The sequence below is a fragment of the Uloborus diversus genome, chromosome 6, assembly GCF_026930045.1.
Source record: "Uloborus diversus isolate 005 chromosome 6, Udiv.v.3.1, whole genome shotgun sequence".
Lineage (NCBI taxonomy): Eukaryota > Metazoa > Arthropoda > Arachnida > Araneae > Uloboridae > Uloborus > Uloborus diversus.
In genome coordinates this window covers 161,266,281-161,284,946 of record NC_072736.1, presented here as the reverse complement: position 1 = coordinate 161,284,946, position 18,666 = coordinate 161,266,281, and the positions used below count along the sequence as shown (strand labels likewise).

At 35.3% G+C, this 18,666-nt stretch overlaps 1 protein-coding gene across 1 annotated transcript in view; it reads right to left on the bottom strand.

Moving 5' to 3' along the window:
* Positions 1 to 18,666, bottom strand: part of LOC129224087 (L-sorbose 1-dehydrogenase-like) — a 62,094-nt gene that overhangs the window by 27,336 nt on the left and 16,092 nt on the right. The window contains exons 3-5 of the mRNA XM_054858491.1: positions 12,392 to 12,594; positions 10,005 to 10,194; positions 6,641 to 6,772 (exon numbers count right to left, since the gene is read on the bottom strand). Of these exons, the coding sequence (XP_054714466.1) occupies positions 6,641 to 6,772; positions 10,005 to 10,194; positions 12,392 to 12,594 (525 nt within the window). The remainder of the gene's footprint in view (positions 1 to 6,640; positions 6,773 to 10,004; positions 10,195 to 12,391; positions 12,595 to 18,666) is intronic.

The following is an 18,666-nucleotide window of genomic DNA, read 5'->3' as shown; positions in this document are numbered from 1 at the left end:
AGTTTCGGTTCTTATAATAATCTTCTTATTAAAATGAATATTAACTACATAAACTTTTACATTTACTTCTTTTGTTGCAGTTCATTATTGACGTTGTGTGGTAGGTTTTGCACATAACAATTTATCGCAAATGTAATTGACTCAAACAAGTTTTGAGCCGCAAGGCGTCACGGGAAAAAAGTCTGCTTTTTCGAATAATCCTGTGCAGTAAAAACTTGGCAATATATTAAAATGTTACTAGCGTTAATATTTTAATGTTTGGTTTTATGATTTATTACTGATTAATAATAAATGCACAACATACGTTTCAAACAACCGTCAATTGCGTCCGTTTAGCCCCCAATTTGGTTTCATAACATATATTCCTCCTAAGTTTATTTTTCCAAGCTTGAGAATATCGCTTTTGCTTCGACATGGAGGTCTCATCGGAGCAAGATTATAACTGTTGCAAGATTGGATGGATCGATGAAATTTATTTTTTGAATGGCTTCAGCACTTGGTAAAAACACTAAGATAGGAAAAGCAGATCCTATTTTATTTATCATTCCAACAATATTTCCATGAAAACCTAAAAATATTTAGTTAATGATACAGCTGTCTCATCTCTATCACCTCATACAAGCTGTAGACTCAAAATACAAAATTGAATTTTCAGTTTTTATCTCCTAAATCTATTTCAAAGAACGAATTTACTCAGATGCTTTGTTTAGCAAATTTCGGATGTCTAATGCTTCACATGCAAGTAAGCTATTTAGGAATAAAAATTTGAAACTCAAATTCTTAAAGTATCATATCACATAAATTACGAAATTTAAATATCACGAATTTACTAAGATGCTTTGTGTAACAAGTTTTGGATGTCTAATGCTTCACTTATAAGTAAGCTACTTAAAAAACAAACGCATTTGAGACCCAAATTCTTAATGTATCTTATCCCAAAACTGTGATTTTGCTAACATTTTTTTAAGGTGAAAAGAAAAATTTCAGCGGAAAAGACTTCGTACTTTTTTGTGAACCCTAAAAGCTTACAAAAACCCGGATAAGGGTCGTAGATTTTCGTTATAAGCATGTCACGGCTCATTTTTCGCTAATAGATGAAGCAAAATGCTTAGTGACTTGTTAGTTTTGATCTAAATCAGGATTGCACAACCAGAAAATAATTTCGGGGAGGGTTTAAAAACTTTATTGCGGAGCTTACGAACTACAAAGAAAGTCGTCTGGTTTTTTTTTATGAAAGCGTTTAATGCAATTAATATACATATGAAAGAAATTTAAGTTTTGGAACAATATTTTTTGGAAATTTTTAAATGTAAACGAACATTTAAATGTCAAACCGAACTTTTCGGGGGCGGGGGGTGGGAGCGGTTGAACCCTAAGAATCTTCCCCCCCTTGTATAAGGCCCTGATCTAAATTGAAGTTTTGTTTGATTAAGAGACAAATTGTTAGTTCAAAATTTTCTTTTAATTCCTTCATCCTCACAAAATATGGGTTGTCTCGACTTTTTTGAGCGATACGTATGTTTAAATTGCTCTCCATGAAGTAAAACGCTATGCTCTACCATATTTGGATCGAATTTAAAATAAGAAACGAGCTGATGTGTGCATCACATGACTTCCTTTTACTCCAATTTAATGTCATTTCCCCATTATTCGCTATTTTAATGTGATTCAATATTTATTCTCTAAATATCACCAACAATGGCCAAATTGAAACCAAAAAAAAAAAAAAAACTCCGCCAAATTTGTCGCCAAGTTGGCGACAAAACTTGGCGACCAAAAGACTGGCGATATATCGCCAAGTGTCCGACAAATTATAACGCCACTTGAGTTTACATCGAAATTAACAATGATTTCCCCCCAAAAAGGTGCAAAAGACCCCCTTAGGAACATCCGAAAGCAACCAAAAAGGGAGGTGCACAACTAGACCCCACTACGAGTCTATGTACCAAATTTCAACTTTCTAGGACATACCATTTTTGAGTTATGCGAGATACATACGCACATACGCACATACACACATACGCACATACATACAGACGTCACGAGAAAAGTCGTTGTAATTACCTCGGTGATGGTCAAAATGGATATTTCGCGTGTCTATACATTCTTAGGCACTTTTCCGCATGTGGTCGAATCGAAAAAAAACCTCAACATTCATTTGGGGGTGAGCAAAATGGAAATTAAGGGCGATTTTTGAGTGAAAATTTTTTCGCGAATACAATACTTCCTTTTTTGTAAAAGGAAGTAAAAAGTTGCTACTCTTAGCTTCTCGCCTTCTTCAGGCAGGAACTACAGGGATTCTGGCATTTTTAGTATTCGTTGAGAAATCTCTGCACCTTATAATCAGGGTCGTCCCGAGGGGGGGGGGGGGGGCGAGCGGGGCAATCGCCCCGGGCGCCACGAAATGAGGGGGCGCCGGAAGGCACCCCTCGTTTCGACAGAACACGACGACATTCATACGAAATGAGGGGCGCCTTATCGGATAAAATGCCCCGATTGTATAAAATTAGGGGCGACTTGCGGCGCCCCCTTATTTTGTGTATCATAGATACACAGTCATAGACACACAAAATAGAGAATCATTGCAATGATTCTCTACTTTTTCCGAGGGCACGAAAATATTCCTCTCTCTAAGTCTCCAAAACATTCGTTTCCTTTGTATCATTGAAGCAGATATAATTTCTAAGAATATAACTGTTTAGAATCAAACAAAAGACACGTCTCCTTTGCCTAGTTCTCACCAAAGCTTGAATTCTGACCTTGCGTACAATGACGTAACCATTAATAAAAAGTTTTAAGGGGGCACATTGAAAAATTTAAAAAATAAAAAATGTTTTTTTTGATCGGTTTAAAAAGGTCAAAAGCTGTCCGGTCAAAATTTTGAAACTTTTAGTTTTAAAAACGCAATTTTAGTCTTAAAAACGCGATTATAGGCCATGGTTATTGACGTTAGGGTAAGGAGGGAGCTCAGAGACTGTTTCCGATCGATTATTTTTTCAAGTAGATTGAAATCAAATTCCTACTCCCCCTGCAAGTTTTCGAAATTGAAATTTGAAAAACGCAACTTTAGACATACTTTGAAGATTTTATGGATAGCAGGATCTGGAGCATTTCACAGGGAAATTGTTCGAAAATATGATTCAAAAAATTTAAGCAATGTATTACATTCGGTGGCTATTGCAGTTAACTATTTTGTAAGTGTCATTTAAAAAACACATTGCTTTTGTGATATTAAAGAAAGGCGGCATGGGAACATTTGCACGAATATTTTCTTAAACTGAAGTTTTAAAACGCAATTTGTAAGGCCAAATTTTGTAATATTAGGGCCAGTGATTTTTCGAAATTAAAGCTCCAAAAATGCAATCCTGAGCGATTTTCGACGTTGTTGAGTATTTGTGGGCTTCTCCCTAAAACTTACAAAATTTGATGCAAAAGAATAACATCTTTGTTAAATATATGAAAGCCGGTATTAAGTTGGTACACGTAAAACCAAAAAACTCTTGAAAATAATCATTGGATGAGTCCAGATCGAAATTTAATTTTGATGTAATTTACTTTGATAAATACATTTTATATTTATAATCAGCAAATTATTTATTCGTGTTCTAAGTTTGGTCAATATAAATAACCAATTCAGTTGTTTTTTATCTAGTGGGATAACATTTTACTAGATAAATATTTGGACTTTCAACACTTCCATCTATCGAAAAGTTTTTAGGGCATTAATGTTTCACAAATATTAGAAAAACAGATTCATTGCTTGTGTTTTAATTTGTATTATGCATAGCCTTCAGATTGTTCTGTTCATTAATATGTAAAAAATTAAAGTAAGTATTATGCACTGATGTTATAACTGGCTTGATTTTTCAGTGTGTATAGGGGGGGGGGGCAGGAAACTTTCGCCCCGGGCGCCGTCAGCTCTTCGGACGACCCTGTTTATAATCTAAGAAAAAAGTCTCGCCTTTTCGCGACTTATTACGTTTCAAAATATATTATGCATAAACTTTTGCGACATAAAAAATAAAAGCTTTGATTATTATTTTTTTTTTAACTTCGGATTAGTGATGTGCCGGATCATCAAAAAAGTAGATCCGCGGATACGGATCCGGATCATTAGTGTCAAGATCCGCAGATACGGATACGGATTTCATTTTTTTTTTTTTTACCCAATTCAACTATCCAAGTGTTTAATTTGTTACGGAAGGTATTCCCGTTAGAATAATAACACTGCTTCTTCAAAAATGTCATCTCCGGCGAAAATATAATCAAGACTATGATTTACTCTCTTTAAAGAAATCTCCGTTAAAATTGAGGCAGAGTTGAAAGGAACGGGTCAACGCTGCATTAATGCTTAAATAGAATGTGAAAAAATATTTTTAGCTTGCTCGGTAGATGTAGGATACAGGAGCAAGAGTGTAAAGCTGCTACTGGACAGGCTAGAGATAATTTTTCGCATTTTTTTTTTCAGCATAAATGCAGCGCTGACCCATTCCACCCAACTTACTCCGACCGACAGAATAACAGAGCCGGGAACACCTTTACAAACAGTAAATAGAGAATTTAGTCTCACTTTTTTTGAAGAATGCCGAGAAAAACCAATATAAAGAATATAACAGAAACCCCAAATCAATAACAGAAACTAATATTAAACTTAAAATTAAAAAAAAAACAAAAAAACAAAAAAACAAAAAAAAAAAAAAAAAAAAACATGTCTCAGACGGCCGACCTGATATTGAGATGGATTTCGCGGGTCAGAACACACATTGTTAACAAATATGAACTGACAGCGGATAGAAATTTTAAATCATTGAGCTTTTTCTCCTTATCCGACTATAAAATAGCTACCGATCACGGGTATAAAGGCTTTGCATTGCATTTAAAATTTCCTTAACAAAATTATAGCTTTTACTGTACATAACTGGGAAGTTCCAAACAAATATCAAACGCAGGAAACTTAGTTCTTTTAATTTGGGGCCAATATTTTTAACGTACGGGTAAGTTTTTACTACCATAATTCTGAAAAACGTTAAGTCGGTTTTTGTAAATATTTCCGGTAATTAAAGTTCTGAAAAACGAGGTCAAGTTAAGAACACTTTCGATCAAGTCACCTTTTGAACAAAAAAAGAACTATCAAAATCGGTTAATCTGTTTAGGAGCTACAATGCCACAAATAGACACACAGATACACTTTTAAAACTTATTATCCGTTTCTTTTTGCAACGGGGGGTACAAATTGGCTGCTGAAATGATACCTTATAATTTAAATAGGGAATAAAACCTAATTTAAATGGAATTTAAGAGTCTTTTATTCAAATATTTAAGAATTTTTAGAATAGAAAAGATCCGTCAAAAAAGCAACGGATACAGATCTTTATTTTCCCCTCGGATATCCACGGATACGGATATCCGGAACATCACTACTCCAGATACATATTTATGATAATACTTTCCACCCTTAGTAGAAATTTAAAAGCATTCCGTTGAATAGTTTTCTTTTTGTTCAAATGTAAGCATTGTGCTTAAACTTTTGCGATACTGTATTATTAAAATAGAAAAGATAAACAAAACAGTATCTTTACTCGTTAAAATTAACGAACAAGCGAAGTCATAAATCTAGTATAATTACAGTACTAATTAAAAGTTTTGGAAGTTTGGGAAATGTATCTTTTTTTTTCTAAAATGGCCCACCAGACATGGTACAGTCGAACTTGGATAATTCGAACGTTAGTACAGTCGAACCTTGATATCTCAAACCTCCTTATCTCGAAACCCTTGATGTCTCGAAAAAACATTTTCCCCCTGCATTTTCTATAAAAACCCCTTTGTATTTTCTATAGTTTTTTCGAAATTTATTTTTCGAAACCCTTGATATGTCGAAATTTTTGCACAGAGGCAAGTTTCAGTTGTCGTTTTTCTTTGGCAATTTTTGTAGTAAAACCAGTTACAAGGACCAGTTTTCATCTCTTCTTGGAAACTTTGTGATTGGGGGATTGAAGCAAGATAATAGGGGAATGTTGGTATGAAAGGGGTGCTGTGTTTTCCCAGAGTTTAGAATGTTTGAGAATTTCTCTCGAACATGTTGTCCACTTTGAGGAAATGGGGTTGATTTTTCGCCAGTCAGTTTTCAAGTGAAAATGGAAAATGCGTTCCTCATTTTCATCATTCTGCTTTTTTAACTCCTACAAAAGGGCTGCTGAAAACTTTTTGAATGTGGGGAGCTACTAGTTGAAGATATGAATTTTTAAATTTTTAGGTGAAAAACCAAGTTGAAATTGTTGTTCATTTCAAAATCTCTTCCTGTGCACTTTCGACAATAATAAAATTTCAAATCTAGTAAAATATTGAAGACTACTTTAATGATTGTAACTCAAAGTGGTCTCATAGTACATATAAAAATGCATATAGCGTGCGTGTGTGTAATTATAAGAGTTTCTAGTGTAATCTTTTTTAAACCTTGATAACTCAAAAACTCGATATCTCGAATTTTTTTTCCTGTCCTGAGAGATTTGAGATATCGAGGTTGTACTGTAATTCGAATTTGTGGATAGATGTGTCCCTTCTATTTAAATTTCTTTACTCTATGCTTAAGAAATAGTCTCAATTAGTAATAACAGATAAAATATTTGGGTCTGTTTTTTACCTGTTTGTCGGGGTCCGTTGCTGTCGAGGCTTGGATAACCGAGATTTGCTGCTGATTGTATCATCGATGGCTTGGTCTCCGTTGTGTAGGTAGGTCTCATTGCAGTAATTGGTCCTCCAACACTGTGATAACCTGATGGAGGTTAGAAAGTTAATTCCATGCACTGTTAAAAAATTTCCGGAAAATTTACGGTAATTGTTACTGGCATCCACGTTGCCAGTAACTATTACCGTAAAAATCAAATGTTACTGTAAAATTTTACGGTTTTCTTGGTAGGCCGCAGCAACCAATTGGCGCTGGGATCGCTTATTTCTCCGGTAAAAATTACCGTAAAAATCAGCGATGCGTTAGCCCGCCATTTTACAGTAACAATTACCAGAAAATCTTCCTGAATTTTTAACAGTGTGAAACCTTATGTTTCTATTACCGTTAAAGTATATAATGCAGTTATTTTATGGAATACCTAGTTTTCCATGAAATAACTGATCGTGCCCGTTACAGTGTGTAATATGTTATTAATTTGACACTTTAACTGGTTATTCTATGAAATAACTAGGCATTCTATAAATTAACTAATGAGCGACACTTAAAGTGTAAAATAAACTATTTATCTAAAATGAAACAACTAGGTATTCTATAAATAAACTAATGATAGACAATTAAAATGAAAAATAAGCAATTTATTTAATTTATGCAGCGTACGAATGGTATTTATGGAAACGTACCATAAAATCATTTGTTACAATAAGGATTACTAAAATGACACTTGGAATTACAAAGGACGTTATTTCTAAAACAAAAACATTTTTTGTTGACACGAATTTAACGGGGTTTTAACGTTTGAACGGGTTTTACACGAATATTTTTTAAATATCTGACCAGTAAAGCTTGACCGCGAAGAGAAGGCGGATGACCTTGAAGCAAAAACATCATTTGTATCGTTTGCAATATGTTGATTGTTATTATTTTGAAATATATAGAATCAGTGAGAACGACTCTTTGTTTTAGGTGCTTTCTGGCTGATTCTACCTATTACAAATGATACAAAATGCGATTTCATTTCAAGGTCATCCGCCTTCTCTTCGCGGTCAAGCTTTACCTAAACTTTGAGCTGTAGCAACACATATGATATAGATTATTTTACACTTTAACGGGCTGCAGATCGTTATTCTATGAAATAACTAGTTAAACCATGAAATACAAGAGAGTTTTACACTTTAACGGACACGATCAGTTATTCCATGAAATAACTAGGTATTCTATAAAATAACGGATTTCATACTTTAACGGTAACATTTCCATTAAAGTGTGAAATCCGTTCTTTTATAGAATATCTAGATATTTCATGAAATAACTAGACGAATCAGTATAAGTTAAAAACCAACGTAAATAAATATTGTTTTCTCCCCACTCTTTTTTGTTTCCTCGCATCAGTTTGGTTCTGTTTCCCCGCTCCCTTGCTGCATACCCCGGGTCTGCCTTGTAGTTTGTTGATTAGTTGGTTGTCACTAGCGGATTTTAGGAACGGGGGGCTAGGGGGCCCGCCCCCCAAAAGGAAAAATTAATATAACTATTTTTTTTTCATTCACTTTTCTATTTGACATGAAGAAATGTTTTACAGTTATTTAAAAATAAGGCAAAAGACACAAATCTTATTTGAATAAAACCATTTTCGCTTGCTAAAGAAGTAATACTAGAGTCAGAGACCAGAGCGGCAATTTAACTTACTGGTTTGGAACTCAAAGGAACGCAATACCGCCATTCGTCTATTACTTGTTCTTCGATGGAATCAGTAATTGACATTTTAAAAGAAAAGCGTGAAGATGTGCCTAGAAAAGCGCTATGAAAAATAAAAATGTAGGGGAGGGGGGGGGGTGAGCTTTTCAATTTCATGGGCCCCCTCCAAAAATTATTTCTGTATCCGCCTCTGGTTGTCGTGAATTCCAATTGGTTGACCCATTTGGTATAAATACCGGTATCCGTGTGGTATCGTTCAGTTATCTTACGACTTTCTTGTTGTGCGGTAAGTTTTTTGCACCGATAAAGAAGCTTCGTTGCAACCTTGATGTAGCTGTATTTTCGTGCGGATTTGTGCTTCATTTACTCTAATAAGTTAGTACAACACCTTATTTCCTGGAAGCACTTTTGGGGGTTCGCTCTGTACTTGCCCCTACGACTGTATTTGGTATTTCACCGCTGTCTTAGGAATGTGAATGTTGATATTTTATGGCTAATGTCAGCATTGAACAGATTTCGGAATTTGAGTTTCATATGTATTTTTTTTAGTGTATACTTGTGTTGAATCGTAGCCATTTACATTGTCTTAGCTTATTAAAGAAAACTGTTATCCACGATTGCGGCGCCATCGCCAGTCAATTCCGCGAGTAATCGGGAGTTTCCTGTAGGCGTGTGTGAAAAAACATAAAACATTTGTATTATATGCAATTAGCCCCCATGGTTTGCCAGGTTCAAATACTCAACGGTAAACTCCTTTGTGTCGTGTAACCTAAGGCGTATCGCTTAGAGGTGGGCTAAGGTAATGAAAAGTATGCAATTACCATCTGCTACACGAATTTGGAGAATAAGCGGGAGTTTCCTGTAGGCGCGTGTAAAGAAACATGAAATAAAGGGTGTCCCAAAATTAACGCAAGATTTGAATTTGCCACCATTTTTTCCATAAATTGTTGGCAGCCATGAAAAAAGAACAATTTGACAGATGAGAGTTTAGGGTTAGTAAAAATGGGGTGTTATTGTACCATACAGCTAGAGAGAGAGTGAAACATTTCAATTACTGCATGAGGCATTTCCTGGTCGCGTACTTTCTCATTTCGGTGATCAGAATTGGCACCCTAGATCGTGTGATTTAACATTTTTAAATTTCTTCTTATGGGGTTATTTGAATTCAAAGATCTATGTCAACAAGCCCACAACCACCCGTGCATTACCGTGTTGCGATACCGAGCGCCAATAACAGTAACTGCTTGACCAGCCTCAACTTTCATTATTTTTGAAATGTTATTTCAATAATGAAAACGCGTTATTGTATCGTATAACGCTCCATTTTTAATAACCCCAAACTTTCAACTGTCAAATTGTTCATATTTCAGGGTTGCCAACCAATTACTGCAAAAACGGCGGAAAATTCAAATCTTGCGTTAATTTTGGGACACCCTTTATTTTTATGATATGCAATTACCATCAGCTACGAATTTCGCGAATAAGGAGTTTCCTGTAGGCGCGTGTGAAGAAACATAAAGCATTTTATTATATGAAATTACCATCTGCTACAAATTTCGCGAATAAGCGGGAGTTTCTTGTAGGCGTGTGTGAAGAAACTTAAAATTTTTTTATAATGAGCAATTACCATCTGCTACGATATCTGAATCTCTGTTGTCTTCCAGTTTCTTAAAAAAAGGAAGAACTTCATCGTAGCTCCAGCCTTTAGCTCCAAGTGCAGCCCAGTTGTCGTAGTTGTGACGATTTCCTCTGACGTAAACCATGTGGTTCATGGTGCTAGAGCCACCCAACATTTTACCTCTGGGATATACTAGTTGCTATCGGATGGGAGAAATTGATAAATTAGTTCATTGTGAATTGTCGTGCTCTTATGCATGCATTTCAATTTACTGTTCGTGAACGTGTGGTGACAATACTGCCATGGGAGGATGAAGGGCAGTATCTGCTGAAATGAGTTTTTAAAATATTGGAAGAAACGCGTTTTTACTAACCACAGGGAAATGTTGGAATTTGATGTTTCTTCGTGCTTTATTTTCAATGGAAACCGAATAGATTAGCTTGTACAGTAAAGCTAAAGTACAACGCATAAAAAAATAAGAAAAGGAAAAATAAAAAATTGTAGATACTGCCCAGTATTTTCTCACGGCAAAAAAACAACAACAATATTGGACAGAATAAAGGCTTTCAATTACATAAATTTTAATTGATTCACGTAGTGTTAACGTCATCATAGTCACGTGACAGCTTTGATGTATGACGTCGTCAAGGTCACGCGTCAGTGATGACGTCATACATCGAAGCAAAAGGGTCATACTCATTCATTGAAACAGTCATTTTGAGCTTATTAAGTTCAGAAAAAAAAATTAAAGTCTTTGGAATCCAATGAAACCTTTTATAGAGATATGTGTATGTAAGGGCTTTATATAAAAGAAATATTAGTCCTGAAATATCTTTTAAATAGCATTATTCTATTCTCAATTAGTCATATTTTCCCCTCCCCCAAATTCAAAAATAATTATTACTCTCAGCTCATGTTTTGATGAAATTGAGAGGCTAACACACATCTATATTCTATGTAAAGAGAATTGGCGTGTCAAAGTCAAATAACTTTCTTACTCTCCAGACTTTTCACATTCTCATTACCATGGTTACGGCACTATGAACTGTTGGTGCCGAAATTATGACAACAGAAGGGGGAAACGTGAAGAGTGGGAAAATTGCTTTACCTTGACACGCCGATTCTCTTAACATAGACTATAATAACTATTCAAAAGCGGTCTCGGGATATAATTGTAAAATGAAAATACGAGAGAGAAATCACCAAAAGAATACATCAAGGCTAAAACAGATCCAACAGTTACGTAGACCTTCTGATGCATTCAAAGTTTGTTTATTAAATGTCTTAGTTCATTTGTTTACAGCATTTTTTCCATTTTAATATTGCTATTAGTCTTCTTTACTAATAATAAAGCAGAAAGTCTCTCTGTCCGGAGGATGTCTGGATGTCTGTAGGATGTTTGTAGGATGTCTGGATGTCTGTGACGCGCATAGCGCCTAAACCGTTCGGCCGATTTTCATGAAATTTGGCACAAAGTTAGTATGTAGCATGGGGGTGTGCACCTCGAAGCGATTTTTCGAAAATTCGATGTGGTTCTTTTTTTATTCCAATTTTAAGAAAAAAAAACTATCATAAATTACGAAATTATCATAACGTGGAACCGTAACATGGGCACAAGCCAATTGGCGAAATACGAAATTATCATAACGTGGAACTGTAACGTCGGTACAAGCCAATTGGCGAGAAAATTCACCATACATTATTTGTAAACATACAGGCGAACCAAAAGACCTTTAATTTTTCTATTACGGGCGAAGCCGTGCGGGTGCCACTAGTATTTTATAAAATGCTTTATTTAAAAATTAAGCGCTGAAATTTAAATTTCAATAACATTGATTATGGAAGCGTCACGTACTGTGAGGAGCGCTTTGTTGTTTTAACTAGTTTTTCGAAATATTTTGAAAATGAGCATTGACGTGCCTAATAAATTATAATCTTTACTAATAATAAAGCTGAAAGTCTCTCTGTCCGGAGGATATCTGGATGTCTGTAGGATGTCTGGATCTCTGTGACGCGCACAGCGCCTAGACCGTTCGGCCGATTTTCATGAAATTTGGCACAAAGTTTGTTTGTAGCATGGGGGTGTGCACCTCGAAGTGATTTTTCGAAAATTCGATGTGGTTCTTTTTCTATTCCAATTTAAAAAAAAAAATCATAAGATGGACGAGTAAATTACGAAATTATCACAACGTGGAACCGTAACATGGGCACAAGCCAATTGGCGATATACGAAATTATCATAACGTGGAACCGTAACATGGGTACAAGCCAATTGGCGAGAAAATTCGCCACACATTATTTGTAAATATACAGGCGAACCAAAAGACCTTTTAATTTTTCTATTACGGGCAAAGCCGTTCGGGTACCACTAGTATAATATATAAAGCTCTGCATACCCTGCCGACGAGACCATTTCCAGTGTGCGCTTGTGGTGCAGTACGATAAAACCAGTCATAAGGCGTGTACCAAGACTCTCTTGCAAAAACTGGGACATCCGTTAGCACCGGCGGGGGAGAACCAGCTTCTATAAGCAGCACGTTGACACAGGGTATTTCGGTAAGACGGTTTGCGACCACAGATCCAGCGGAACCAGCACCAACTAGAATGAACAGACAGTTTTAAGAGTGAGTCCGGGTAACTTTTGTTGCGGCAAATATAACCTGGCATCGTCGTAACGCTGTGATTAGGATCTGCGTACCCTTCACAATGCTGCCAGGTTAGGTTTGCCCCAACTACGAATAGGAACGATGTGGGTTACATTTACTGTAAGAAAACGTTACACATTTTTAGCACAGTCAATAAAGGTTTCGTGTCGCAACTAATTTAGGGAAATATGAATTTTTGCAGGAAGTTAGCACATAAAGTATACACTAAAAAAACACAAAGTCTCGGCCCCCACCCCTCTTGCTTTTCTCCCAACCCCCTCCGAAACATTGCAACGCTTACAGCTCAAAAATTAATGATGTTACCGAGGAGTTCCTTTTCTTATTTCACTCCTAACAATATGAGAAACCAGTGGTGCCCAACCTATGGTCCGCGGGACACATCCGGCCCCTGAAGCTGATCCACGTGGGCCGCTGTTTTGTGAAATGTTACAACTCGAAGAGCACGATTAATGACAATGTTCCAAATTTGGAGCCAAATATTTAGAAATTGGTTTATGAAAAACAGGTTGCATTTAACAAAAGAAGCATCATCAAGTAATGATAAGAAAAATTTGTTTGCCATTTTCATTCCTTTTTCGTATTTTCCCATTTCATTTAGAAAAGAGTAAAACATTTTGAGATTTTATGTGCTCCAGCCCGCGAGAACGATTTTAGTATGATCTGCGGCCCTTATGGGAAGGAAAAGATTTGGGACCACTGTTATAATAAACAAATGATGTTACAGACACTTTGTATGTAGATAACTCAGTTTCACTGTTTTACTAACTTAATCACATACAGAAAACTCACTACAAAAAAAAAAAAAAAAAAAAAAAAAAAAAAATAAATTCAACAAGCAACAGCTTTTTATCATAACGTCTTGGGAAGAAAATTTTGAACAAAACTTATAGATAACTAGCATTCCCGTACCCAGCATTGCTCGGGTAATGGAATTAGCAGGGGTTAACAGTGCTTAGTGCACCTAGTTTCGAAAATCCCCTGTAATAATTACTTATTATCTATATTTTTTTCTAATTTTGGGAGGATCCCGGAACCCCTGGACTCCTTATATATATATATGCCCTTGTCCTTAACCGATCTTTAACTGTTATTAACGATCCTTTTAAAGTATTGATTATCTTTGCAAACACAGGCCATCCACATTTTTTTGTTATACCTATGTTTAAGCAAGAACTTCTTTGTATACAACGTTTTTAGTTTTTTTTAGATGCTAAAATTATTAAGCTGCTTGATCAACTGACTTTGGAGCAAGCTACATAAAATTGGCCGTGTTGAAAAAAAGTTTTCTCTTAAATTGATCCCTGCTACTTTTAATGTCTGTCCTTGTGACTTATTAATGGTTATTGCAAAGCAAACTTTTACAGGAAACTGCACTCTTCTAAATTCAAAAGGATAGTCCGCCTGAGATGATGTTCTTAAAAACTTCGTTTCTAGTTTTGAAAAAATAAAAGCAAAAGACAGAAACATTATTATTTGACTTGAGAAAAGCCTCGAAGAATCACGTGAGAAACAAAAACAATATCAAATTCAAAATTCGCTATCGACCAAAAGTTGAGATGAAGTACTGAATAATGATTTGAATGGAGGAAAGCCTCTGAAAATACGGAATTTAAATTTCAATGACAGGTTTTAATTTCACAGATATTAAGGGGTTTTAATTAATTTCTCCCAAACTAATTGATATTTCTAAAAATCCTTTCTTAGTGGATACTTTCGTAATCATGTGGACATGCCTGCCAAATTTCAAGCCTGAGGCTTCAGCGGTATTGGCTGTGCGTTGATATATATATATATATATATGTATATATATATATATATATATATATATATATATATATATATTATCTCAGGACATTGATTCTTATATATTAAGATAATACAATGATGATCTGCAATAGTCATTTAGTTGAAATGGAGCATCAATGTAATTACGTTCACTTTAAGGTTTTGCAACGAAAATGCAATATTTTGTTACAAAAGTTTATAGCAATATCTTGCAATTGTAAAACATTATGAGTTACAAACTGTATCTGTCGTAAAGCTTGGTTCGATTGCATGTCAATGTGTGCACACTGTAGTGCACTGTAACAATATTTTCGGACCAAACCAACGAAATATTAGAAGATGACCCCTTATAAAAGACGAAATAATAAGAACCAAAAGTAATATTAAACATTAATAATATCCGCTGCGAGGAAATAATCAGTTGAAATATACTATTCCTGATTTATTTAATGCAAGACTTAAATAGCCAAACATTGACATCATTTTGTAGACTACTATCGGCGACACAAACGAACTGTAAACTTTTGTGACAAAAAATTGCATTATGGTAGTAAAACGTAAAGTGAACGTCATTATATTGTTGCTCCATTTCAATTAAATGACTATCATTATATTATTATTATCTATATATATAAAAATGAATGTTTGTCTGTATGTCATCCATGAACTCAAAAACTACCCGGCAGATTAGGCTGAACCGTTTGTTATTTTTGGTACTGGGAATGTTTATAGACCAGTTCGAAAAAAATCCGATCGATAGTTCCTTTTTTATTCCAATTTAAGTCACAATCCATTGGATAAATACGAATAAAATTATCGGCTGCAGAAATTAATTCGCGTGAAAGATCTCATTGATAAGAAGTTAGCTGTTGCCATTTTTCTTGAGTTTGAACAAATAAATTCTTTCTTTATTGTTTTATGGCTTTTCATGCAACGGGGGGATTTAAAACTTTTTCTATTTGACATTTTTAGCGATTGATTGATCTTGCAAACTGCGTGAGTACAAAATTTGAGTATAGTCACGGCTTCACTTGATACCTGGACCGATTATTATGAAAATTGCTATATATATATATGTATTTTTCCACGTAGAAGGTGCATAATATGCTCATTGAAGCCACTCACCACCAGGTGGCACTGCAGAGTAGCAACTTCTGTCCCGTTCAACCGATTGTCATGAAAATCAGTGTAATGATGTATTTTTTTGTTGGCGTAGCAACGCGCGTCGGGTACAGCTAGTTACCTATAAAAGTTGTACAAACATTTCTTCCCAAGACGTATACATAAAAACTATAACTTGTTGAATTTACTTTTTGTAGTGAGTTTTCTGTATATGATTAAGTTATTAAAATGGTGAACTTGAGCTATCTACATAAAAAGTGTATGTAATATAATTTGTTTGTAAGGGTGATCCCCAACATTTTCTTCCCGAGGGCCTTAGATCATACTAATATCATTCTCGCGGGCTAGAGCACATATAAAATTTGAAAATATTTTACTCTTTTCTAAATGAAATGGGAAAATACGAAAAAGGAAAGAAAATTGCAAATCAATAATTGCTGTTATCATTACTTGATGCTTATTTGGTTAAATGCAACCTGTTTTTCAGAAACCTATTTCTAAACATTTGGCTCCTAATTTGGAACATTGTCATTAATCGCACTCTTCGAGTTGTAACATTTTAAAACAACGGACCACACGGATCAGCTTCGCGGGCCGGATGTATCCCGCGTGCCGTAGGTTGGGATTCACTGGTTTATAATATTGTTAGGAATAAAATAAAAAACGGAACTCCCCAGTAACATCATTAGTTTTTGAGCTGTAAGCGTATAATCACAGTACAGTCGAGTCCCGACTTACGCGAGGGATGCGTTCCAAGACACCTCGCGTAAGTCGAAATTTCGCGTGGTGGAAAAATATGTGTATACAAATTTTTTTAGAAGCATACCAAATTCTTTTAGACACTTATGAACACTCTCAAACTGCTTTAAAGCAATCCTCAACTATATACTACAGTTTCTTGCATAAAAAACCGAACTTTTACTGTATTTAAAAAATAAAAAACTTTTATTCAAGATGAAATACTAAGATACACAAAATGAATGATCAACAGCCTTCTGTTGATCAAGACATAAAATAAAACAACACGGTATGCACAGTATGTCTATGTAGCAGTAATAAAATGTTGCACTATAATAGTACTGTACAGTATACAGTAACATATTTACTAGTACGCATAGAAGATTCACTCATATTTAATGTCGCTCTATACCGTCGACGTTTTGTAGTTGTTCAAGCATCTCGAGAATGTTAGCTCCCCACCCCCCACCTTTTTTTTAATCAGAAACTTTCTTTTTCTTCCCATTTTCAAAGTTTAGATGAAGGTGCCACTAAGGTATCATTATATTTCATCAACTTAATATTTCAAATGAAAAAAATTAAATAAATGAATGATGCTGAGTGACTAACAACGCGATGCGTTGACTAGTTTGATGTGGAAACTTTCGCTGTAAGTGATACCTAAAGGGATGTAATAGTATTTACGAAATCAATATTTAGTGGCTAATACGAAGCCGATACTTCCTTCTAAAAAATTCGTATTATAGACGAAAAATTCGCGTTAGCTCTAAAATTTGTAACTCGTGAAAAATTCGCGTTATAGCCATTTCGCGTAAGTCGAATCGCGTTGTAGCGGGAGTCGACTGTACTGCTCTTGCAGTGTTTCGGAAGGGTTGGGGGGGGGGGAGGGATGGGGGTCGGGACTTTGTGTTTATTTAGTGTATAGGTTAAGCACTAACATCCTGCAAAAATTCAGCTTTCCCTAAATTAGTTGCGACAAAGCCTATTTTTTTTTTTCCTTCATTGACCTTCATTTTCTATTTCAGGCAACGTTTCGGATACAGGCGTCCCTCGTATATTACGGTACTTCTACAGCATACGGTTTCGATATTACACGGTACAAAACTTGATTTTAAATACTAATCGGTTTTGATGCAACACGAACGTTATATTTATAAAAAAGATGGAATTTCAGTTTTGTTTAATACATTATGTTAATGGTTGATAACTCCAGTAAGTGTTTACTTTGTTTTTATGAAATGTGGTTTCGATATATAACACGATACACATTCCTTGATTTACATTATTTCTAAGTCTCGTATAGCACGGCTTCGGTATAACACGGAACACAGTTTCGATATATAACACGATACATCTTATATATAAAACCTGGTTTTTCTCCTGCACATACATAATTAGAATTAAAAATGCGTAAAAATGTAATTTTAAATAAGTCTCGTATAACACGGTTTTGATACTACACGGAACGATTTAACCGTGTTATACAAGGGACACCCCTGTATTTCACTGGTTTCCACCTGTTTCCTATGAAAATCAAGCATTTTGGCAAACACTTGACCTGAATTGCGTCTAGTTGTCAAAAAAACTGTCTTCTCACTGTTGTGAAAAATATTTTTAGTTACCAGGGCCAAAATTTACTTAGCGCTTCGCCTTCAGTTCGACCATATACAGGGTGCTCCGTTTTAACCTGCAAGACTTTTTAATTATTGCAACCGCAGGTCCTAGATGTGTACTTCCAAATGCAACTACGTTCAAAATCAGATGCAGAGTTAAGATATTGAAAGTTGGAAGCGAAAATTAAAATGAGTCAAAAAATACAACATTTAACTTTTTATACGGGTTCCCAGTCTCCTCTAATATTTAGATAAATAATCTCCGTTGAAAACTATTACTAACACAAAAAACTTGACTTTGTGCCACCAAAACTCAAGGAGATACTCCAGTTTAAACAATAAGGGACCATACTGAAGATGAGATAGGAACTTATCGCTCTTTCAGAAGAAAGACAGGTCGTCCAAGTAAGAAAAACAAGGTATTTATATTTTTCATTGCTATTCAAAAAAAAAAAAATGCAAATGTTACTCCGTGATACGCAAAAACACTACAAAAACTCAAATAATTTGAAAAATCACACTCTATGCACGCATATAATTTTAACCCGGGAGAACTCGTATCGGGCCTCTCACGCCCGGTCATTACAAAACTACGCTGCCAAAAATCACCCCTTCAACGGAAATGAATGAGGTCCACAGCAGCTGCGTTCGAGGTGACTTACATACTGACCACATGCTTTTCAGGAATGTACATTCCCACTTTTCCCCAGAAAATTCCGGTTCAGGCCTCAGAGGCCCGGAGCGAGC